At 38.1% G+C, this 26,285-nt stretch overlaps 1 protein-coding gene across 3 annotated transcripts; it reads right to left on the reverse strand.

Annotated features, from left to right (window-relative positions):
• Window positions 1-21,019: 21,019 nt before the first annotated feature.
• LOC126482290 (nuclear autoantigenic sperm protein) lies at window positions 21,020-24,978 on the reverse strand. Of its 3 annotated transcripts, none has more exons than XM_050106289.1 (2): window positions 23,690-24,968; window positions 21,020-21,432 (listed from the first exon to the last, which is right to left on the reverse strand). In XM_050106289.1, exons 1-2 carry the CDS (start codon window positions 24,804-24,806, stop codon window positions 21,407-21,409), a joined length of 1,143 nt encoding a protein of 380 aa, XP_049962246.1. In that variant the 5' UTR covers window positions 24,807-24,968; the 3' UTR covers window positions 21,020-21,406. The 3 variants fall into 3 exon arrangements, with proteins under 3 accessions (XP_049962246.1, XP_049962243.1, XP_049962244.1); XM_050106286.1 differs by lacking the exon at window positions 21,020-21,432 and having other exon boundaries at window positions 22,034-24,823; window positions 24,899-24,978; XM_050106287.1 differs by lacking the exon at window positions 21,020-21,432 and having other exon boundaries at window positions 22,034-24,823; window positions 24,913-24,974.
• Window positions 24,979-26,285: the final 1,307 nt, after the last annotated feature.

Raw genomic sequence — 26,285 nt, forward strand, 5'->3', positions numbered from 1 at the left:
CTGTTCAATTGCTTCTTTGTTGTCACATAGTAGTTTGATAGGATCCTTCTTTGGTTTGGAGAAATTTCACTGCATCAAACCAGTCTCAGGACTGAAGACCACAACAATGGCAAGGAAAGCGTTTCTGAAGAAGAGAAATTTGTTAACATCGAGTATAGATTTAAGTGTCAGGAAGTCGTTTCTGAAAGTATTTGTATGGAGTGTAGCCATGTATGGAAGTGAAACATGGACGACAAATAGTTTGGACAAGAAGAGAATAGAAGCTTTCGAAATGTGGTGCTACAGAAGAATGCTGAAGATTAGATAGGTAGATCACATAACTAATGAGGAGGTACTGAATAGAATTGGGGAGAAGAGGAGTTTGTGGCACAACTTGACAAGAAGAAGGTACCAGTTGGTAGGACATGTTCTGAGGCATCAGGGGATCACAAATTTAGCATTGGAGGGCAGAGTGGAAGGTAAAAATCATAGAGGGAGACCAAGAGATGAATACAGTAAGCAGATTCAGAAGGACGTAGGGATTCAGAAGGATGTAGGCTGCGGTAGGTACTGGGAGATCAAGAAGCTTGCACAGGATAGAGTAGCATGGAGAGCTGCATCAAACCAGTCTCAGGACTGAAGACCACAACAACAACAAACAACCTTTGAAGCCTTAGAGCCTTTTCACATGCTGAGATCAGGGCCATATATTCTGACTCATTTGTTGATAGAGCCACTGTGGGCTGTTTCTTATTGTGGCAGGATATCACTGAGATCTAAACAGTATTCATTTGTCAACTTAATGTCTTCAGAATCAATCTCCAATTCAGTCTACATCACACTAATTTTTTGTATTTTATTTACATGTCAAGTTCTGTAGGACCAAATTGAGGAGCAAATCTCCAAGGCCATGGAATGTGTCAGTACATGAAATTACAACATAAAAGTAATAACAGATAAAAATAAAATGTTTATGGACCCGAAAAAAGTCAAGCCATAAGTTTTAAGTAAATGCAATCAACAGTACAACAAGAATCAGCTTAATTTTTCAAGGAACTCCTCAGCAGAATAGAAGGAGTGACCCATGAGGAAACTCTTCAGTTTTGATTTTAAAGCGCGTGGATTACAGGTAAGATTTTTGAATTCTTGTGGTAGCTCATTGAAAATGGATGCAACGGTATATTGCGTTCCTTTGTGCACAAAAATTAACGAAGTCTGATCCAAATGCAGGTTTGATTTCTGCCGAGTATTAACTGAGTGAAAGCTGGTTATTCTTGGGAATAAACTAATATTGTTAATAAGAAATGACAGAGTAAGGAATATATATATTGAGACCAATGTCAAAATACCCAGACTCGTGAACAGGGGTTGACAAGAGGATCACGAACTTACACCACTTATTGCCCGGACTGCCCATTTCTGAGCCAAAGGTATCCTTTTAGAATGGGAAGTGTTACCCCAAAATGTAATACCACATGACATAAGCAAATGAAAATAAGCAAAGTAGACTAATTTTTGTGTCAAATGATTCCTCACTTCAGATACTGTTCTAATAGTAAAATTGGCAGCATTAAGTCTTTGAAGAAGATCCTGAAAATGGTTTTTCCACGACAGTTTACTATCTATCTGAACACCTAGAAATTTGAACTGTTCAGTTTCACTAATCATATGCCCATTCTGTGAAATTAAAACATCAGTTTTTGTTGAATTGTGTCTTAGAAACTGTAAAAACTGAGTCTTATTGTGATTTAGCATTAGTTTATTTTCTACAAGCCATCAACTTATGTCATGAACTGCACTGTTTGAAACCGAGCCAATGTTGCACAAAACATCCTTTACTACCAAGCTAGTACCATCAGCAAACAGAAATATTTTAGGAATACCTGTAATACAAGAGGGCATATCATGTGTATAAATAATGAACAGGAGTGGCACCAATACTGATCCCTGGGGCACTCCCCATTCAACTGTACCCCACTCAGACTCCACACCACAGCCATTCTCAACACTGTGAATAATGACCTTTTGATGTCTGTTGCTAAAGTATTTGGTAGTGTTCCTACTTCTGGAGCAGTATTTTGTGATCAACGCAATCAAATGCATTAGTTAAATCAAAAAATATGCCTAGCATTCGAAACCTTTTGTTTAACCCATCCAGTACCTCACAGAGAAAAGAGAATATAGCATTTTCAGTTGTTAAACGACTTCCGAAGCCGAACTGTACATTTGATAGCAAATCATGTGATGTAAAATGATCAATTATCCTTACATACACTTTAGCAAACACTGATGGCGTAGAAATAGGTCTAAAATTGTCTATATTATCCCTTTCTACCTTTTTATAAAACGGCTGTACTACTGAGTACTTTAATCGTTGAGGAAACTGAAAGGAAAAATTACAACTATGGTTAAATACAGGGCTAACATGTGCAGCACAGTACTCCAAAATATCCATGAGAGTCCTAAGTCTTCAGTGATTTAATTATTGACTCAATTTCCCCCTTGTCTGTATCACAGAGGAGTATTTCAGACATTAATCTCAGAAAGGCGTTTGCCAAGTTATATGATTCCCTGTAGGAACTAAATTTTTATTTAATTCACCAGCAATGCTCAGAAAATGATTGTTAAATACTGCACATATATCTGATTTATCAGTAACAGAAATATTTTTACTATGAACTGACTTTATATCGTCCGCCTTGTGCTGCTAACCAGACACTTCCGGCACAACTGACCATATGCTTTTGATTTTATCCTGTGGAATAGCTATTCTATTTGCGTACCTCATACCATGTACCACTTACATACATACGTTTGCCTTCCTAATAACATTTCTAAGCACCTTACAGTACTGTTTGTAATGAGCTACTGTAGCTTGATTGTGACTACTTCTAACATTTTGATATAATTCCCACTTTGTTCAACATGATATCCTTATCCCACTAGTCAGCCAGCCAGGCTGACTTTTACTTCTAGTACCCCATTTAAAATATTCTAATGGAAAGCAACTCTCAAAGAGCATGAGAAATGTATTAAGGAAAGCATTATATTTGTCATCTATGTTATCGGCACTATAAATATTCTGCCACTCTTGTTCCTTACAAGGTTTAAAAAACTCTCTATTGCTGTTGGATTAACTTTCCTACATAGTTTGTAATTATATGTGATATTTGTTTGAGTACAAAAACGTTTTAGTGTTAAAATTTGTGCATCATGGTCTGAAAGGCCATTCACCCTTTTACTAACATAATGCCCATCTAGTAATGAAGAACGAATAAAAATGTTGTCTATGGCTGTGTGTGTCTGCATCAGATCATATGAATTTAGGAGATGTACCAGCAGCCTGTTTCTTGCACCATTGTATACAAAATTAGTACTGAAGTCACCACATATAACTAATTTCTGGTACTTTCTATAAAGTGAACCAAGAACCCTCTCTAGCTTGAGCAGAAATGGTCTGAAGTCAGAGTTAGGGGACCTATTAAACAACAACAATTAGTTTAGTTTCACTAAATTCAACCGCCCCTGCACAACATTCAAATATTTGTTCAGTACAGTGCCGTGATATGTCTATGGACTCATATGGAATACTGTTTTTTACGTACATTGCCATGTACATCTATTATGTGGCAAGCATCTGCTTAAGGAAACAATAGCTTCATATCCTAGGTATCTTGTTGACATCTGCGTAGTCTTGTCTTGCTACAAAATTCCGATCATATGGTTGGTATAGTCGGTACATTTCATTTGCTAATGATGCACTAACAACCACATTTTTGGTTGTGTTGTATATATGTCAGTTTTCCCTGTCAAATAAAATTGGATGACCATTTTCTACTGTTTTACTAACAGATAATAGATTTGTGCTTTGTTGAAGTATATACAGAATATCATCTACTTTAATTCTACCTTTCTTGTTATTTGTGAGAACATCTACAAATGAAGATACTATTCCTTTTACAGGTACTGTGCCATTATTCCTATAGCGACATGGAAGCCTGTAATTGTTTTAACATTATTTTTGTAACAGGGATATTTGGATATGAGCACTGGCGTGCCCAACTCTACATATGATTCTATCCATGTATATTTTCCTGCAGCTGTGTTTGAAAAGTTTATTTTTTGTGATGTGGGAAGTATCCTTCACATGTATTCTTTTGATGATCAGTTTTCAGATTTGGTTGTCAGCAGTGTCTTTAATAACCCTAGATCAGACAAGTCCAAAATACAGACTTGCTTTAGCTTGTCCCACACTTCCTTATCTGTAGAGGTATCTTCTGTTCTTTAGTGCCACCTGCTTCTTGCCGATAGGTCCTACTGGAACACCCCCACAATCTGCTCGAACACTGTATGGGGGTGGTGGTTTCTCTTGAACCCACCTATATGGTGTCTCTCACCACCACTGGTGATTCATCCTGGAATCCACTAGACAACCTGTGTGTACTAATCTGAATTGAATGTTATACATTTCTTCATTGTGGGTAATAGTCGCATTGGGCCTATGAACTGTAAGAAAAGTATCTTATTTTCAGCCTGTTCCATGCCTTCTGCATGGTTAGCTATACATAATAACTATATATTTTAACTGTATGGAAATACCTGTTGAGGTGTGTTCATGAGACCTGTGCTGTAGACCATGCTGATACAAGGCAGCAAAAACTATCTCAGTCATTATATTACAACAAAAAAAGGAGGTGATTAGATAATTAAGTGTAGGAGGAGCCACTGGTGCAGAAATGGTAGGGAAGACAGAGATTAGAATATATCCAATAAATAACTGAGGAGGTTGAGCATAGGTACTACTCATAAATGTAAAGACTGACACAAGAAAAGAAATCATGGGCAGTTGCATCAAATCAATTAGAAAACTGACAAAAAAGGGAGACATTACAATTGTATACAAAGAGTATTGCTACATTCAACCTTAAAAGTTAAATAGCACTACACCAGCAGCCAATCACAATGAAAGACCCCCGGTAAATGTAAGGAACTGTTGTTTTTTGCTTTCATCTTCTTTGCTGTCTAGCTTTTCAGTCTTCTTTCATCATTCTCTCTATGAGGGCAATACAAATAAATCTGAGGCAACAATGAAAGACTGTTGTATTAGTGGTATAAAATGCATGTGATTTATATTGTTGCACAAATTGTGACAATAAGAAAAAGGATAAGTTTGTTGGTATGAACACCAAATCTGTACAGGGCTCAGTAATTTTCACCATGCCATAATACGGTTTGATGTTGCTGCTTCTCATGCGACCAACAGATAGCGTCACTCCCTGAATAAGAGAATTTGTATAATTCATGACTGACAACGTATGTTTTCCATTGTTCTTGTGAATTTTTGGAATTTTCAACTTCTTGATGGTACTTGCACTGTAATACAAATCTTCACTTTGAATCCTAGGCAAGAAAAATAAGTCTGCATGAAAATTATTTTAATGGCTGTCTAATCAGCTGTGTGGGATGTGCAATTACCTAACTAACACAATAATTATACTGCTCACTATTTCTCAATAAATACCTTAATTACGTTAACTGCACTGTCTGCTAAAATAACTCCATAATACAACAGGAAATTTGCTACCATCTGGGCTTCTTGTTAAGACACTGTACTTCCATTCAAGAATGGGGTTCAGGTCCCTACAGAGTCGTCTAGATTTTGGTGTTTTATAGATTCTCTAAATCAACTGAGAGAAAAGGGATTCCCTTCTCCCTCTGTATCCAATCTGAATCTACACCATGAGCTGATAGAATCTTACACCTTCACCTCTCTTTCTCCATTCTGTCCTTCCCCCCTCTCCTGAAGGCAACACAGTAAAACAAAACATTCTGAACATCTTGATTAATTTATCTTTGGACTAAATCTTTTAGCTCGTTATAAAGCAGTAATCAAAGAAATTTTATACATACTACCTCACTTAATAGACGATGATTAATGACAATTACTGGCACAGATAATTTGTTATCACAGAATGTGCATCTTCGTGCGATTTAGTCAGTAACTGCTTGCTGTAAGCCAGTTGTAGACATGATCAACTAATCTGGGCTGTGTCTGTCAGGGATGAGTTTCAGCCTGCCAGCATTCATATGCTTATGTCATCAGCAAACATTATAGTTTATGAAGAGTCCACTAAAACCACTGGAATGTAGTTTATGTAGAACACTCCATACTTATATCCCTCACTTCTTTAGTTTTATTTCTTATCAATATGACCACCTGCACTCTCTTATGAAGGTAAGGGCCAACAACATTTACTGAACACTAATAATCTTCAGTGACAGTGGATTAAAATTGAATGGATGAGTTGAAAAAGGTACACATTCCAAAAACATAAACTTTTGGGAAATAAAAAAAGTTGTTTTTTGAGAAAACTGGTTGTTATACAGAAAAATTTACTATTGTGAATGTGTGTAATTAAGTGTAGCAAACACAGTGCACGTGGTACCTATGTATAAATATTTGTTATATACCATGTAACTGTGTAAATATGTTCAGGAATATGTACCTTTTTCAGCTCAAAGTTTTTAAATGCACAAACTTCATCCGAATTTGTGGATTATGCTAACAAGGTTTCAGAAATAAGCATGTAAAATTAATCAATCTTTGTAAAAAGGCAAAAAATATATTTCAAAACTGTTGGCTACATATATTTACAAAAAAATAATGTTTTCCAATTAAACATTTTTCATTGTTGGACTTCTCATAGTAGACAGTCGCCAATCTTCTTATTCTAGTCGATCAGCAGCTGAAAAAAAGCCTTGTTTGAAAAACATTATAAAAAATGTTCTCTTTCATTTTTACTATCATTATTATTTTTAGTTTTATTTAGTAGTATGCAATACATCTCCCATAAATGTTACTTTAAAATATGTTTTTATTACTCTTACCTTGTAGGTGGATCAGTTGGTCATCATCATCAGCATCTTCATTAACAACTCTTGTATCTCTGGTTGGTCAAGAGAGTCTTTCATCAAAAAAAGGTTGATGCTTATCTGGGATGTAGTGTTTAACTTTCTGGTGATCCTGCAGTTTCTCTTTCTTTATGGGAACCTTTTCCATTGGATATGCCTTGGTGTCAGGAATTTCAACAGTGTTTGTTTTCTTCAGCTTGAAGGTTCATTTTACGGGGTTGTCAATATAGGCGGATGTTTCAACAAACCCTTTTGCATCACTTTTGAAAACGAAGTGTCTGTATGTGCTTATTTTGAAAGGAACTGCTCTGCTTTCTACACTTTTAGGCTGTTTCATAAAGTACTGTGGCCACCAGTTCTTGAATTCCAAAACTAAATCACATTGCATAGTAGTCACTTCGAAAGTAGGCTGTGTTTTCTTCGCACTACCAATCATTGAATTGTACCATTCAGGTGAGCAGACACGATCATGTCGCCGGACTTCACGCTTCACTGTGCCAAAAATACGATCACATGGCATAAACCTATGCCCTCTAATGGGATAATACTGATGTACAACCTTGAATCTACTGTTCATGGTCAAGGAGCACAAAAGTCTGCACAGAGCATGATTTCTATTTTGGCCTCCACAAGCATCGCTACATTCTTCCGGAATGTGATGTGCGATAAAATCCAAAACCATTGAACATACATCATTTGGCCCTTTGTTTCCCTCACCTTCTGGGTAGGTATAAAAATAGGCCTTGTCATTTTTTATCTCATAAACACTGAAGACATAGAACCATCGTTTTCTAAGGTAAAATATTTCTTGTACAGGCTGCAGTGGTAGTGGCAGGTTTTGAATATAATCGAAAGCAATTCCCATGACATCAGGCCTGGATTTTGATAGTTCTTTTATTTCCTGCATCTTGTTATAAAAACGCTTAGCACATCTGTTAATCACCATTAATTCAGCAGATGCTACACATTTTGCATTGTCATTAATCATGTTTGATTTAATTTTGATCTTCAGGTCTTCACAAGTACTGCAGACATCGACCTGAGGTCTGTCAAATCAGTAACTAAAGTTTTTCTTGAAATAATCCAAGTAAAACCAATACTTAATTACATTCTTCATGTCAGGAAATTTGGATATGAAAAGTTCATGCATTTTTGCCACATTAAGTTGAGCATCGAGATATGTGACTGGTGTAGATACATAGCGAGCAACATATTTTGGAAATGAATCAATATGTTCATGTACTTTAACTAGATGTGAGGCTGGAACAGCATTAGAACGGTTTTCATGTTTATCTCTCATGTCAATAGGGGATTTCCCAGAGGCCAACCTAATGACAACTTTGTGTGACTCCGCATGTAGGCTTATGTAAGCATTACGACATACTTCAACTCTGCTTGTCCCTTTCATGGCAACATACTTGAAAGAGGACTCGTGTGGTTTGGAGTTTTCATTTGAAGGCCAGTGCCCTGCAACCTCATACCTCTCAATTAGGCTCATTAACAATGTGTCCTGCTCGTTCTTAGGTCTGCCACTATATAGGGTTTTAATAATGTTCTCCTTTTCCTCAATACAGAAACTATCCATGCATTCTTCCTACACTTACAGTTAGGGCCGGTTGTTTTGGCTGGAACACGAACGCCTGCTGAAGTTACAAACTCCTCACCACGACGCCTTGCTAACTTTTCCATCTCCCATACATGTTTTTCTTTGTGATGTCTTCCCTTTTTACGTCTTGGTTCACCGCTGTCACTGTCTATTGCTGACATTGTTACTTGGTTAAAGTAAACCAAAAACTGATAAACTTCACTAAAGTAATTTTGGCACTGATCGTATCACTTTACACTGTAAACATAACATACATAACCTTAAACAGCTCGTTCATCTGCTACATTACACGCCAAACACATGACTGAGCAGCAAGCACTAGTGCTGTGGTGGGTGTCGCTAGCAGGCTTTGAGTTGAAGAAGGAACATATTCCAGGAATATGTTTCTTCTTCAACTCACTTGCATCTAATTATTGTTGGCAAGCGCATTTGAAGTAGAGGAAGATGTTCTTTTTTATGCTCAATGGATGTCGATACGTCCAAAGAAGAAAATGGCTATCTCAGTTAAATTTGTGGAATGTGTACCTTTTTCAACTCGCCCATTCAATTGTTCATCAGTCCACAAATATTGTAATACAAGGTTTGTACCAAAAGTAAGGTTCCCAATGAGCTACAGCCTCGAGAGAAGGTGCTAGGATAAATCCGACAACAGTGCCGTGTGCAGTGGTTCCCCCACTCCCAAGCTCGCCCGTCTGTGATTCGCTACCTCACTCAGTGTTGGCTTGGCAGCCATCAGAAATGGAAGTATTGATAGCCGCTCCTGCCAAGTGCGAGGCTCAAGCAGTAATCCAATTTCTCCACACAAGGAAGTTACCGCCCGTGGAGATTCATCAGCAACTGACTGAGGTTTATGGTGAAGAATGCATGTCCATTCAGCACAACTGCAAATGACGCAGGGCCTATCCTGAGGGTCACATGGAAGTTCATGATGAATAATGGAGTGGAAGACTGCCAGTGTGATTGTCCAGAAGATCAACAGTGTGCTGCTCACACCCCAAGATCGGAGGATCACTGTCCATGAACTTAATGAACACGTTCCTGAAGCTTCCCAAGGCACAATTGAAAGAACTTGAACAGAAACATTGGGTTATAACAAGGTGTGTGCTCACTGGGTCCCCTGGACAACAATCTCGTCAGTGGCATGACTCCGGTTCACCCCCCACCAAAGAAATTCAAACAAATGCAGTCGGCAGGAAAGGTTATGGCGACTGTGTTTTGGGATCAGAAGGGGGTACTCCTCATCGATTTCATGCAACCTGGGATGACAATAAAGTCAGGCAGATATTGTGAAACATTGACCAAACTCCGACGCCCAATCCAGAATCGCCGGAGAGGATGACTGACGGAAGGAGTAGTGCTTCTTCATGACAACACTTGACCCAACGTCGCTCGTCAAACACAGGAGCTTTCGAAGAAATTTGGGTGGACTGTTATGCCCCATCCCCTGTACAGCCCCCAACGATTATCGCCTCTTCCCCAAGCTAAAGGAACACTTCGGTGGCAAATGCTTCAAGAGCGACAATGAAGTCCGAGCAGAGGTCACATGCTTCCTCAATGGGTTGGTGGGAGACTTCTTCGACTTAGGAATACAAAAGCTGGAGCACCGTCTTCAAAAGTGTGTCAAAACAAATGGAGACTGTGTAGAAAAATAGACAAAAGTGTAAGCTTCTCAACAATGTATAAATTAATTACAATAAACAATGGTTTCTATTTGTAAAAAATATGGGAACCTTGCTTTTGGTACAACCCTAGTATAAGCCAACTTCCAGGTACTTAAATAATGTGCAATAGTTTGTGACTGAAATTGTTATAAGTTAACATAGAGCATCCATTATGAAAACCAAATTGAGTCATTTAACAAGTTCACTTTGAAAATGAATCAGTATTCTGACACAGGCCACAGACTAAAAAACTGGCTGAAATAAGCTAGAAAAGTGAAGTGGGCCAGAAAATGAATCAGTATTCTGTCACAGGCCACAGACTAAAAAACTGGCTGAAATGAGTTAGAAAAGTGAAGTGGGCCAGTAGTTACAGTTATTTTTCTTATGTCCATGTTTATAGGTGCATATCACCCCCCCCCCCCCCCCCCTTAATCATGGACCTTGCCGTTGATGGGGAGGCTTGTGTGCCTCAGCGATACAGATAGCCATACCATAGGTGCAACCACAACGGAGGGGTACCTGTTGAGAGGCCAGACAAATATGTGGTTCCTGAAGAGGGGTAGCAGCCTTTTCAGTGGTTGCAGGGGCAACAGTCTGGATGATTGACTGATCTGGTCGTGTAACATCAAACAAAACAGCCTTGCTGTGCTGATACTGCAAATGGCTGAAAGCAAGGGGAAACTACAATCGTAATTTTTCCCGAGGACATTCAGCTTTACTGTATGGTTAAATGCTGATGGTGTCCTTTTGGGTAAAACATTCCAGAGGTAAAATAGTCCCCCATTCGGATCTCCGGGCAGGGACTACTCAGGAAGACGTCATTATCAGCAGAAACAAAACTGGCGTCCTATGGATCGGAGCATGGAATGTCAGATCCCTTAATCGGGCAGGTAGGTTAGAAAATTTAAAAAGGGAAATGCATAGGTTAAAATTAGATACAGTGGGAATTAGTGCAGTTCGGTGGTAGGAGGAACAAGATTTCTGGTCAGGTGAATGCAGGGTTATAAATGCAAAATCAAATTACAGTAATGCAGGAGTAGGTTTAATTATGAATAAAAAAGTAGGAACATGGATAAGCTTCTACAAACAACATAGTGAACGCATTATTGTAGCCAAGATAGATACGAAGCCCACGACTATCACAGTAGCACAAGTTTATGTGCCAACTAGCTCTGCAGATGGTAAAGAGATTGAAGAAATGTATGTTGCATTGAAAGAAATTATTCAGATAGTTAAGGGAGACAAAAATTTACTAGTCATGGGAGACTGGAATTAAACTGTCAGAAAAGGAAGAGAAGGAAAAATAGTAGGTGAATATGGAATGGGGGTAAGGAATGAAAGAGGAAGCCGCCTGGTAGAATTTTGCACAAAGCATAACTTAATCATAGCTAACACTTGTCCACAGCTCGGGGTCTCGCGGTAGCGTTCTCGCTTCCCGAGCACGGGGTCCCAGGTTCGATTCCCGGCAGGGTCAGGAAGTTTTCGTGCCTCGAGATGACTGGGTGTTGTTGTGTCGTCTTCATCATCATCATCATCATCATTTCATCCCCATTACGGTTGGAGGAAGGCAATTGCAAACCAACTCCACTAGGACCTTGCCTAGTAAGGCGGCGCGGGTCTCCTGCGTCGCTCCTCTACACTCTATAAAGGAGTATGGGACTCATCATCATCAGCTAACACTTGTTTTAAGAATCGTGAAAGAAGGTTGTATATGTGGAAGAGGTCTGGAGACACTGGAAGGTTTCAGATAAATTACATAATGGTAAGATAGGTTTTAAATTGTAAGACATTTCCAGGGGCAGATGTGGACTCTGACCACGATGTATTGGTCATGAACTGTAGATTCAAACTGAAGAAACTGCAAAAAGGTGGGAATTTAAGGAGATAGGATCTGGACAAACTGAAAGAACCAGACGTTGTAGATAGTTTCGGAGAGACCATTAGGGAATGATTGATAAGAACAGGGGAAATAAATACAGTAGAAGAAGAGTGGGTAGCTTTGACAGATAAAATAGTGAAGGCAGCAGAGGATCAAGTAGGTAAAAAGATGAGGGCTAGTAGAAATCCATGGGTAACAGAAGAGATATTGAATTTAATTGATGAAAGAAGAAAATATAAAAATGCAGTGAGTGAAGCAGGCAAAAATGAATACAAATGTCTCAAAAATGAGATCGACAGGAAGTACAAAATGGCTAAGCAGGGATGGCTAGAGGACAAATGCTAGGATGTAGAAGCATGTATCAATGGGGGTAAGACAGGTACTACCTACAGGAAAATTAGAGAGACCTTTGGAGAAAAGAGAACTAACTGTATGAAAATCAAGAGCTCAGATGGTAAACCAGTCCTAAGCAAACAAGGGAAAGGAGAAATGTGGATGGCGTATATAGAGGGTCTATACAAGGACTTGAGGGCAATGTCATGGAAATGGTAAAGGATGTAGATGAAGATAGAAAGGGGAGAAATGATACTGCATGAAGAATTTGACAGAGCACTGAAGGACAAGTTGAAACACGCCCCGGGGGTAGACAACATTCCATTATAACTATTGATAGCCTTGGGAGAACAAGCCATGACAAAACTCTTCCATCTGGTAAGCAAGATGTATGAGACAGGCGAAATACCCTCAGACTTCTAGAAGAATATAATAATTCCAATCCCAAAGAAAGCAGGTGTCAACAGGTGTGAAAATTCCCGAACTATCAGTTTAATAAGTCATGACTGCAAAATACTAATATGAATTCTTTACAGAAAAATGGAAAAAGTGGTAGAAGCAAACCTCGGGGAACATCAGTTTGGATTCCGTAGAAATGTTGGAACATACAAGACAATACTGACCCCATCCATAATCTTAGAAAATGGGTTAAGGAAAGGCAAAACCACATTTCTAGCATTTGTAGGCTTAGAGAAAGCTTTGACAATGTTGCCTGGAACACTACCTTTAAAATTTTGAAGGTGGCAGGGGTAAAATACAGGGAGCGAAAGGCTGTTTATGATTTCTACAGAAACCAGATGGAGTTATAAGAATCGAGGGCATGAAAGTGAAGCAGTGGCTGAGAAAGGAGTAAGACAGGGTTGTAGCCTATCACCGATGTTATTTAATCTGTATAATGAGCAAGCAGTAAAGCAAACAAAAGAAAAATTTGGAAAGGAATTAAAATCTATGGAGAAGAAATTATAACTTTGAGTTTTGCCAACAATATTGTAATTCTGTCAGAGACAGCAAAGGAGCTGGAAGAGCAGCTGAACGGAATGGACAGTGTCTTGAAAGCAAAAGCAAAACGAGGATAATGGAGTGTTGTTACATTAAATCAGGTGATGCAAAGGAACTAGATTGGGAAACGAGACAAAGTAGTAAATGAGTTTTGCTATTTGGGAAGCAAAGTAACTGATGATGATCAAAGTAGAGAGGATATAAAATGTAGACTGGCAATGGCAAGGAAAGCGTTTCTGAAGAAGAGAAATTTGTTAACACTGAGTATAGATTTAAGTGTCAATAAGTATTTTCTTAAAGTATTTGTATTGAGTGTAGCCATGTATGGAAGTGAAACATGGACGATAAATAGTTTAGACAAGAAGAGAATAGAAGCTTTTGAAATATGGTGCTACAGAAGAATTCTGAAAATTAGATGGGTAGATCATGTAACTAATGAGGTGGTACTGAATAGAATGGGGGAGAAGAGGAATTTGTGGCACAACTTGATCAGAAGAAGGGATTAGTTGGTAGGACATGTTCTGAGGCATCAAGGGATCACCAATTTAGTATTGGAGGGGAGCATGGAGGGTAAAAATCGTAGAGGGAGACCAAGAGGTGAATACACTAAGCAGATTCAGAAGGATGTAGGTTGCAGTAGTCACTCAAAGATGAAGAGGCTTGCACAGGATACAGTAGCATGGAGAGCTGCATCAAACCAGTCTCTGGACTGAAGAGCACAACAACAACACAACCGAGTATTTAAACATGTCTTGAGCCACTGAATAATTAAAAAACCATCTTAACGATGGTTCTAACAAATCGAAACAAGATTTTGATACTTTGCTACAAATGTCATAAAAGCCAAATCTAAAGATTTTCGTAATTTCCTTAGAGGATTTTTTTTGTGAATTAACACTTAATACATTGTTGGACAATTACCTCAAACAACATATTCAATAATACATACATGAAACAAAAATTTTAGACTACTTGGTTACAAAAAGACCCCAATCTTTTTGAGTGTGTCACCAATGAGAAATGGATTACCGAAAATGATGCCATTACTTGAACGATTGTCACCAAAGAGAAAAAGGTCATCAAGAAAGCTAAAATAGTATTTGTATTTGGGCAAACTGTGACAGACACTCACATCCTTCTTAAAAGACGAACCCAAAACAGTTAGTTCAAATCTGAAAAAGCAGAAAAGTTGTGGCAGTAAACCAAAGACATTATAAGTCACCATCTACATACTAAATAAAGTAATACGAGGTGGAAAAGTTCCACCTAGGTTTAATGGTACCACACAGAGAAATGCAGAAATAGCCAATTGGTATAGTCTGTTGCACGGCCTGCCCTTATAAATTATTTACATCCACATATAGGAAGTAATTCAAATCGTCAAATGCCTTGTACTACTACTCACTCATTTGTGGGTAATTTGCCTTCGGGTACCTAAGCACACACTAGCAGTCCTTTGCATTTGAAAAAGAGCAATATGTTTGATGCTGACACATGTTTGTTTTAATATCGAATCCCACAGAAGCCATGGTGTGGTGTAACAGATGGCAGGATCCAGAGTGTACGTGCATCCGTCCAGAATTTCCTGTTACAAAAGAGACCATGTGCTTGAAAAATGGCACAGGTAATTTAATAGCAACTCATACACCTGGAAGAGTCTACAACAATTACCATGGTCAGATACTGCCAAAATATCTATCAGAATATCTGAGGGACTTATGATCAGATGTAAACTCAATGAAAGGATCCAAAACTTCCATTCAGTCTCTCATGAACATATTTTGGTGAAGCTGAAGATAAGAGAGAGAAAAATTAAACTCCATATTTAAGAATGTATTCATGTATGAGGATACTGCCATGCCAGCGTTTGCATTGCAGACTCATAAATGAGAATTATTAATATAAACACACCTGGTACTCAAAACAACAGCAAGCAAGGCACCAGTCGCTGGGATTGCAATTAAAATTTACATTGAATATGCCACAGAATTAGTCACTTTTGTAGTGCATATTCATTGAGAAACTTCTTTAAGCTGTAATTGGGAACCTCGTGGAGTGAACTGTCAGGCATTATTGAAAAATAGTGGAGATTACTCTTGTTTACAAAAATGGTAAGAGAATGGATGCACTGACCATTATCATTGAAGGTGACCAATATCATTGAAGCACATCTGTTGTAGGATCTTACCATTTATTCTAGGCGCATGTTATGACATTCATTGAGAAGCTTCTGTTAGCAACATGGATTCAGGAAAAATCTCTTCATGCGAAACACAGCTAGCTTATTCACACAAGCTTCCTTGCAAACAGCAGATGCATATTAATAGTTGACTCTGTTTTTCCTGATTTCCGTACAGTGTTCAACATTGCACTGCACTGGCAACTAATACTCAACATACAGTCATATAGTCAAACAATTGCCACAAATAAGCTTTCCCAAAAATAGACACCCCCCCCCCCCCCCCACACACACACACACACACACACACACACACACACACACACACACACACACACACACACACACACTCACTCTCTCTCTCTCTCTCTCTCTCTCTCTCTCTCTCTTGTGGCCTATAGCTTATTTGCAACAGTCTTTTTGTTGTGCCTATCTGCAACTCAGAATCTCTGCTCTATGGTGGGTAGCAACTTTCCTTTTAATAATATTGGTACAATCATGTAGAGTATCTTCATGGTTAGGCCACTGACTCAATAAATATTTGGCTTGGCAGTATATTGGACTGAGAATATTCGGCAGAAACAATGGCAGCATAGCATATGCAGCAAGGAAGCAGAATACGACATCTAATATTTTCAATATCATCCATGACTCATTACTCAGATAGTGCTAGCTCCCTCTCAAATCATTTGCTGATGATCCTGTTGTCTACAGGACGGTATATTGTCCAAAAATCATAAGGAAATGTAGAAAGACTTGGACAAAATTTTCACTTGGAGTAATGAATAGCAGCTCTCTATAAATGTGGGTAGGTGCAAGATAATTCCTCTAACAAAGAGAGAGAACAATTGCAAGATTTACTTATATGGATATGGTGTCTGTTCTTTCAGACATGTCCAAAAGAACAGACACCGCTGATGACCTGCAGCAATCTAGAACGAAATTAGAATTATGTCAATACCTTCAGCTGCTGACAGGCATTGATGTATATCAATGGGGACAGGTGAAAATGTGTGCCCCGATCGGGACTCGAACCCGGGATCTCCTGCTTACATGGCAGATGCTCTATCCATCTGAGCCACCAAGGGCACAGAGGATAGCACGACTGCAGGGACTATCTCGCACACACCTCCCGTGAGACCCACATTCTCACCTTGTATATCCACACACTACATTCATAGTGTCCCATCCCAACACACTCATTACTCGTGGAAGACATTCTTACCAAGTCCCGTAAGAGTTTGGGGAATGTGTGTGCACCTGCACAGGAGGAGGAGGTCATGGCCGGTATTGCCAGAACACTATACTTATATGGATATGCTGTCTGTTCTTTCGGACATGTTTGGGCACACATTTTCACCTGTCCCCATTGATATATATCAACACCGGTCAGCAGTTGAAGGTATTAATATAATTCAAATAATTGCAAGACTGACAAACATTTGTAACATGTCACTGAGATGTTCCAAGAAGCAATAATAAATGCTGTGAAAACAGTATCAGAAATGCAAATGGATAACTTAGTTATATCCAAAAGGTTCTAGGAAAGGGTACTACATCTGTAAATAAATCACATACAAAACACTCATACATTCAATTCTAGAATACTGACCCAGGTCTCTACATGTGTACTATGATTGTGACAGGGCAGTACAGTTCATTCAAAATTATAACAGATGCCTGGAAAACTTAAATTGGACTCTTTCAGAGAACCATTATGTGAGGAAGACTTTTCTGTCACCACAGCATACCTTGTGTAAGGTTCTTAAGAATAAGGCAAGAGGGGGTTGGTAACTTCTTACCAGAAGCATTTAGGCGGCAGACCACACAGCATATGCTACAATTGAGTGTGATAATTTCTCACTGACATGTGTGGGGAACAGCCCTCTCTCATAAAAGTCCTGGATCTCACAGTTACACATTCTGCAGAATGTTTCATCCACAGCTTGTCGCACCATTCAAAAGAGTGATATGAATTTCTCATCAGTGTGAGAAGCATTCTAAACAATATACATGTTGATACCCTAAATTGGAAACAAATTCTTGTGACTTATGCCCACCTGATTTTCACATTCATTCTGTTAGTTCATCTACTGTTCCTTATTATTTTGTGTTACTGTGTTATCATCATCCCATTTTGTTCCTTTTTTTCCCCCCTTCCTACAGGTGTCTTCAAGGCAGGAAGGATTCGCCAGTCACATCCAGTAATGGTTAATGAAGTTTGTGTGATCGAGTTCAAGTAGTTTTACCATATTTAGTTAAAGAATATTTTTCTTTCCAAGAGGTAATGTTTAACAGTATTGGAAATTCCTGGATGGAACAATATGTTATGTTTTGCAAAATGTTAGGTGTTTGAAAGGAACAGTTGGCAGAAAAAATCATATCTGTAACACTTGCCCAATTTGAATTGTGTTGTTTTATGCTGAGTCGACTGTAGTCATTCCTTTCCTATTCCATTCACAAATGGAACAAGGAAAAAATCGACTGTCAATATGCTGCCATATGGGCCCCAATTTTCTCTATCTTGTCTTTGCGGTCCTTCCACAAAATGTACACTGGCAGCAATAAAATCACTCTCCAGTCAGCTTCAAATGATTGTCTCTTAAATTACCACTATCTGGTGCCCTGAATCAGGCAATGAATAGTTTTTGTTGCCTCATCCAAGTGCAAACTGTTCCTCGGCATTTAAGAAGAGAGAGAGAGAGATATTTTAAAATGTATTGACTTTATGTGCCAGATTTATTTCATTCAGTCTGTGGATCTCACAATGCAAAATAATTTCTTTACTCTTCCACTTTTCCGTCAGTATTGTAAGTGCTATCCCCTCAGTCACAGTCTCATTACATTAAAGACTTAAAATATTGCATAAAAATAAGTTTCTGTAACTGCTTGAATAGTCTCTTGTCCCTTTCCGACATACAGCAACCAAGTAATTCAGTCATTGGGGACATATTGGCGAAAGTCTGTAAGATTGCCCACCTTGTATACCCTGCTGTCTGTGTTTATTTAGTATATAATCATTCAGCATATTTCCCACAATGCTGACGAGTCATTACTGTCAGTGCAGCTTTTTATAACAGCCATGAATGTGGTTGGAAAAGTAATGTTGAAAGCAGCAAACAGAAAAGAATTTAGAAACATTTTTATAGGTCTTTTTCACCACTGAAGTGTCAACTTCTGATCTTTATAGTCCTCTTTTACACTACTTATTTCATTGATTCTTTCTCAGTACTACTACATTTTTCTTGCAAGATTCCAGCTGCACTCTTTCAGCAATCTTTCTTCAAGACTGGAACAAACTATTCAGATAAGCTGAAACTGAAATGCAATGAATACTTAGTGACAGCTGAAAAATTTGTGCTCTACTGGGATTCGTAAATGACCTATTATTTCCAAACACTACTACCAGCTGCTCTTCAGACATACCCCTTAGCAGATATTCTAAACGATGAGCAAAAAATGCAGCAGTTTAGAATAATCAAAATGTCACCATTTTGGATGCGTGAAGAAAAGTGCAAGACCAATTTCTCTTGAAGGGCTGCAGAAATGAGCAGCAGTTTGCTTCGTCCACACCACCATCTGGCAGTGGTGCAATGCTAAAGAAATTGGATATACATATGGGAGGAGCAAGCAGAAATCTCTATACAACTACTCAGATTTACATCGTCTGTAATGCCCTTATGTCAATTCAGGCAAATGCCAAATACTTCCATTCCCCATTCTTTTATTACCAAGATTCTGCCACCTGTAATAACGATTCACCCTTTGTGGAAGCCTGTGTGTGGTGGAAAGCAGTCTTCCTCCACTCTCCTCTCTAGCAGACCTAAAGCAGGTGAATGTGTTTCTAGCAATTGGCTCTTTTTAGTACAAAGCCACTTGGAAATCAACTTCAGTCATGCTGCAGTGTCAAGCTCAAGAAAGGTGGATATGTTTTGGGTAATAGATGTTATCTGGGTAAGTTTTTGCAGAGTTTGCAGTTCCTGTGAGCAGACTTAACTAGAAGTTAAATATTTATTTTTCCTCAAAAGCACATTCCATACTTATATGTACAAGGATAGAATTGTGAAAACAGTTTAAATTACATTCACTGAGTGCACGCATTATGCAGCTCTGTTTTTGTATGGATTCTCAGGTTCAAACTTGTGCTATGTTGACATTGAATGGACTGCTGATAAAATAATAGTGTATCAATTTGAGGACTTACGTATAAACAGTTTAATCTTGTGGTTTCATCATTATTCAAATGTATATTTCCATTGGAGCACTATGTATTAACCACATACTAATATGCCATCCCCCACGAGGCTGCCAACGGCCAGGGCAGAGCCTTGTCCGACGATGTGGACTGACATGGCCTGGTGGTGAAATGTCCATCACTATCCAATCAGCAGTCAAATTGTTAAACATATTAACATGAAGTTAATGTCTACATGGTTGGCTCTAGAAAGCGTCACTTGCCAATGATATAAAATATTTTGAAATTTAAAATATGGCCAAAATGTGTCTCAAACAAAATCATCTTTAAACAAAACAAACAGCGTTCATTAATGGATGTTATTGCACAGCAACACTGAATGCCAAGGCTGTCAGTATTTAAGAGACAATTGTAGCCTTTAGTTTTCAATCAGCATTGTCCTAAACAGCCTACAGGTCAAGAAAATGTGAACAAAATGACACCATTTAGACTTTGCATGTTAAATAATATGCACAACCAAAATAAGTGATATGCCATATGATTCTAGCTTTCAAACTGTTTGCGAAAAACTCTGAAGACATATCGTCCACCTGACTCTGCGAGCATACGTTACACACACACACACACACACACACACACACACACACACACACAATTTGGTAAAGATGGGGAAGGGAACTGGCAACATTTTCCGCAATTACCGTATCAGCATTCATCTATCATACAGTGGAAAAAAAATTGGTTGCCCAATGGAAATTTGAGCCCCATTCCATCCCAAATACAACTGTTGCCCATAACATCACTTAGTTTCATGTGAGCAAGTAAGTAACAGTTAATTTGATTTACATTTAGTTAAATCTAACTGGGATCATTTTCACAATGCATAATTGCTTCTTTTTTAGTTCTCCCTCATTAATCATCACTCTCACATTCAGCTTTCACTATTCCCACTTCCATTTTGTTCCAACTGCACTCTCCCTTTTAGTCCAACAGCACTCATTTCTATGCATATTTCAATGATTAGTTCAAGACCACGAGTTCTTTCATTTGACTTGTCTCCCAACTCAGCATATAACAGTTGCTGTTAAAGAAAACTTTACCATTCTTCTTCTTCTTCTTCTCTTCTACAAAGACACAAATGACAACCTTTTTTAAGTAGCAAACTTTTCTCCCTCCCCCCCCCCTTCCCCACCCATGCTTCCTAATCAAGTGGACATATAAGTAATGTTTGATAATTTCCACAATGTGCTCACTATAATTGATCACACACTGGAAATACAAATTTGCCTTTTATTAGTTCTCTACATCAGAAATGAGGAAACACATTCAGAACAGAATACACAGCTATGAAACTTTTCTGCACAATTATATCCCACACAAAACTGATACAAAAATAAAACATTTGCACCTGAAGTAGAGCCCTAAGGACAGAAACTGTACACCTGCCTTTAATATTTTATTTTTAAGTGTATCAAAAATTGTAATTAGAAAATTACTATAAAAATAATGAACATCATCATTCACGTTAATTGATACAGCAGCTTCCAATATAAGTGCAATTTACAATCTACTGTACTTCACATACTGCAACATTCTGCTTAAAGCTTTCCCTTGCCAGTGATATATAAGATGTGGATAAACTGACAAATTAATGCCTCTCCCATCATTCACTTTCAGGATCAGATCTCCCTGTAACAAATATACAATTATATTGCTTAGAAAGTACAGGCACACGTCTCGTTAGCAGAGAAAAATATGTTACAGAATATTTATATCAGTCAAAGAGCTTGGAATCCCATATCAGCAGTCCGGAATAAGCAACACAAACAAAAACAATTCTCCACATTTGATTTAGGTAGTACAAATATACAAGCCACATATGATAACAAAATTCAAATAACTAAACTAAACTTTCACACTACTGTGGCTGCGTGATAGCATATTATGATACTGGGTGGTATCAGATCCCCGTTCCCTGAAATTTTGTTTGTTGTAACAGATTGACCATTAGCATAGCTCATGGTCTAGGTTAGGTTGGAAGGTGATAACATAATTAACAATTGACAAGGCCAATGAACATGAATGCTACATAATCATGGTTCTAACAGACTGACCTGTCCGTAGCATACTTTAATGTTTACATTTATGCCATAAGTAATGCACTTTTCATAACAAAAATGAAAACTACTGGTAAATTCAGCAACCCTGTATCAGATTATACACATCTCCAGTAAGTACGTCAATGCATGTTGTTTACCTAGAGGCTTAATGACCTACGATAAATGGAAGAGGGGGGGGGAGGGGGGGGGGGACAGGTCCAATGTGGAACTTGTGCCATGAATTTTAGTGTCAATAAAAGTTGGAAATTAATGTCTCACTTCAAGATAGTCCATAGAGGCTAATCCTAACAGTGTATGATATGCCATTTTTTCTCTCCATTTTATATTGTCACAAATGTGTCACAGTACCTTTAATTTTTCTCAACAGTGCACTGGTGTGTTCTAACATATACAACACTACACTAACAAATGTAAGGATAACAGTCCACAGGATGTGTGCCCTAATCTCAACCAGGTCTACATTTTTACACTACCTCAATTCTAACTGAACTTGGAATACGTTAAATATGTCCAGTTGCAATCTAATTCAGAACTCAATTTAAACTCTAGCACTGACATTATGCCTACTGGCTCTAGGGGTTAATGCTCAGAACACAGAAAGAAAGATACCATCCCCAACGAACATTTACACTGATAATCTAATGTTGAAATCAATGCTACGTGGCAGCTACTTCGTTTATAGTACACCATGGATATTCACATTCAAAGACCCATTTCCATGTTAACTCAAAGTTGGCATATTTTTAAGAGAAAAATAAAATATAAAAACATACGAAATGTTTGCTGTTCCTATTTTTCTCCCTGCATGCATAAGTAAATATACTTTACAAGAAATTTACCACTCTTCACAGCTCCAAAGTGATCTTGCACAAATTTAAAAAGGTTTACAAATTAGCTTTATTTGCCCATTAAAAAAGTACATTTCATATGTTTTCATCAAATTTGGGTTTCTCATGAAGTTAACATGCACGAGACCTGACAAGTTTCTTCAGTCAGTCAAATACCAATGAAATGTCTAAACACACACACACACACACACACACACACACACACACACACCTTATGAAAATAAATACACACTCAACTTCTTCACAGAAAATAATATCAAAATTCTGTCTGTAATCACCCTAGTTAGTAAAGAGATGCACTTAGAAAGTGCTGATATTGTGAAGTAAAAGTACTAGACCTATGAATGCAATGCCCATTTGATGTAGACTATTCCTAGGGATGAGATTTTTGTCAGTCTGCTCATATCAGTTTCACTATGTAAGCTTACAGTATGCAGATAGTCAACATGTGATCTTGGATATGATTAAATTATGATCTACACTGACATTAAAATAAACTTCACCTCTTGGCAAGATACAATTAATAGAGTCCTAGATCTGTATACTAACTCACCAAACATTCTGAATGTAATGTTAAGTTCTATAAACATTTAAGTCATCCAATCTACTACATATAACCCAACTGCCAAGACAATCACTTTCCTTTAAATTACAATTTTAACAAATATGTGCCATATTTAACCCACGTCTTGACAGAGAGTAACCAATGTTCTTTGTTTTGAACAAAAATACAGTACCATACGTATTTCGCACCAAAAAAAAAGTTAAACCAGCATTTGAATTTCAGTCCTAAGAATGTTTCAATAATCGTAAGGTCAAATGCTGATTTCGTTTTGTGCATTACGTGATGTACAGTCCTCTACTCGGTATGGCAATAACAGGGATTGGAGTCTCTTCAAATTAACGTGGATTACACTAGATCTTGCTCAGGTTCTGTTTTACTCCTTTTACTATCTGACATATCCAAGTCCAACTTACGCTTCTTCCTCACTAAATGGGTGATATTGGACACCGGCTTTGATTCAGTGGATGAAGCTGATGTTGATAACGATGCAGACGAAGTACCAGCCTGACCAGAACTTCCCTGCTGATCTTCACAGCGCTTCTCAAACATCGCCTTCAATGTTTCATTTTTGAAGTCTTTCATATCCTGAATTTTGTCTTTAATCTCAGGCAGTAAAGCCTTTATTTCTGTGATTTCACCGTCTATAGTATAAAATGCATCAGATTTGGATTCTTCCGCCACTTCACTGCCACTGTCCTTTCTCTGCTCCAGGATTTTAATTCTTTCTTCCAGCACCTCAACAGCTTCGGAAAAGTACTTTATAGATTCGTCGAAATTGCTTGCAAGTGAATGAGCTAAGCCTAGCTGGTACAATGTTTCCGCTACACACCTATCATCGGTTTTGAGAAGTTTCTTTCTAATTTCTAAACATCTATTTATATCTTCTATAGCTGAAGTATAGTTTTCAGATTCTAAACCAATCTCGCCCAAATACATGTGTACTTCTGCAAGTTTAAGTTTAATGTTTTGGTCGTTGTCAGCTTGTCTCTGAAAAATAATTTTCACGAGTTCCAACATTTCCCACGCCAATTTCAGATTACTCACTGTCTCAGCATCATCATCGTCATCTTTCTCACCATCAACCTCTACATTATCCTCGCTACCAACAGGTTCGCTATCTCCAGTGGGAGCATTATCCGCAGCAGTATCTTCTACTTTCTCATTTTCATGTTTTGCAGATTCCTCCTTCTCACAATTATCTTCCGCACCAGCTTCTTGTTCCTCCTGCTCGTTCTCTTCCTCTTCATCGTCACGTTCTTCAACAGCATCGCCTAGCACACCGTTCTCTTCTCTTGCGAGGCCGAGTAACGCTTTTCCGTAACTGAAATAGGCATCTCCACACTCATTTGCAGCTTCACCATACACTTCAGCCAATAGTTCACACGCAGTTGCCAGACATCCCACTGCTTCGAAGTAATCTTTAACGAGGTAATGCCTTTTGCCCTGAGCAAGAAGCATAAACGCCTTTTCCTTGGGGCTCATATCTTCTTCCTTCTTCTCGACAGCTGTATTATCTGTATTCGTCTCCATCTTCAACAGGGCAGGGCCTATAACAAGTCGTACGCGTTACAATACGAAACTTTCACTACACTGAATCAAGAAATTATATCATTTCTACTGACCGCCTTTTACGCACTAGACACTTTGAATTACTGTATTTCACTTGCACCCCGCGGATCTTTTGGCGGCAAATCAAAGATTCTTAAGCACACCAACATGGTTGCCAACAGCAATCAGTAGGATTCCCATTCACACTTGAAACTTGCCAACATAACCTACAACCTCATTGCATATGCTACCGCGTCGCACCGCAGAGGATAATTAACTTCCGATTGAATTGTCAATATTGTATCAAATAAAATTTGAAATTCATACGAGAAATTAAGCTTCGAATTTTACCTACAGTATTCAGCTTACGTATTAGCTCATACTTAAAAAAGCACCTATTTAACATTTCACTTAAACAGTGCTACAGCGAAGTTCCGCATACTTTCTGTTGCAGCTGCGAGAATAGTATTTCTAATAGCGACCGATAACCTACATATACATAATATGAAACACCAATAATCGTCCAAACATTAACTGAAATGTACCGGGCAGTTAATTAGCTACTGTTATGGCACGATTCATACTACATTCCTACCACTTTCTACTACTCGCAGTTATAATTATACTGATAACTAAACTGATGGATTCCACCTACTTTATTATTTAACTGTAACCCTATCTGGAGTATTCAGTAGCGAAAAATAACTGGCAGTTATTTATAAACGTTAAAATAAACGGTAATAAAAAATAGCTGTAACCGTGATAACAGTTAGTTCAAAAAAATCGTTTGTCCAATCCATAGAGTAAATATCTCTGGAGTGAGCATTGCGTTCTGCTCATGTTGTCAACATTAAACCAGGATTGTCACGTGTTTTCGGGAGTTCGCTGTGTTTGTATGCTTTCTGCAGCGTTTGAAGTTTATAATAACAAGAGTTTTTTTTGTGTTTCACCGTTTGTTGATAGTGTAATAGCGAGGGTGAATTACTGTTGTTGCTACGGATGCAAAGAAAAATATGTGAAAGGAGGGATAGTAACTTTTCATGGGTACATACCATGTAGCTCCAATTATAGTTATCATATTAGTAAGAGACACTGTATATGTTTAAAAATTTCGAGACGCCTTATAATTAAGGCTTGATTCTGTAGACCTATTTTTTTACGATTTTATGACTATAAAACAGATATTACGGCTTGTACAAAAGCTTACAAACAGTCGCTTCCTCTCGTAAATTTGCTAGTGGAACAGGAAAGGGAAAGGTTAGTTGTTTCAGTAAATACTGTCTTCCATACATTTATCAGTGACTTGTCGATTATGTATATAGATTACTCAGTCTACTATTTATTTAATAAACTGCGAGCAAGTACTTAAAATGCGTTAAATAAATACCTCAAAGTGCCACCAGTAAGAAAAATTGTGCTTTAGGTCGCAAAAAAAAACGAGAAAATAAATACGCATAAATA

This window comes from Schistocerca serialis, chromosome 5 (genome assembly GCF_023864345.2).
Source record: "Schistocerca serialis cubense isolate TAMUIC-IGC-003099 chromosome 5, iqSchSeri2.2, whole genome shotgun sequence".
Taxonomy (NCBI): domain Eukaryota; kingdom Metazoa; phylum Arthropoda; class Insecta; order Orthoptera; family Acrididae; genus Schistocerca; species Schistocerca serialis.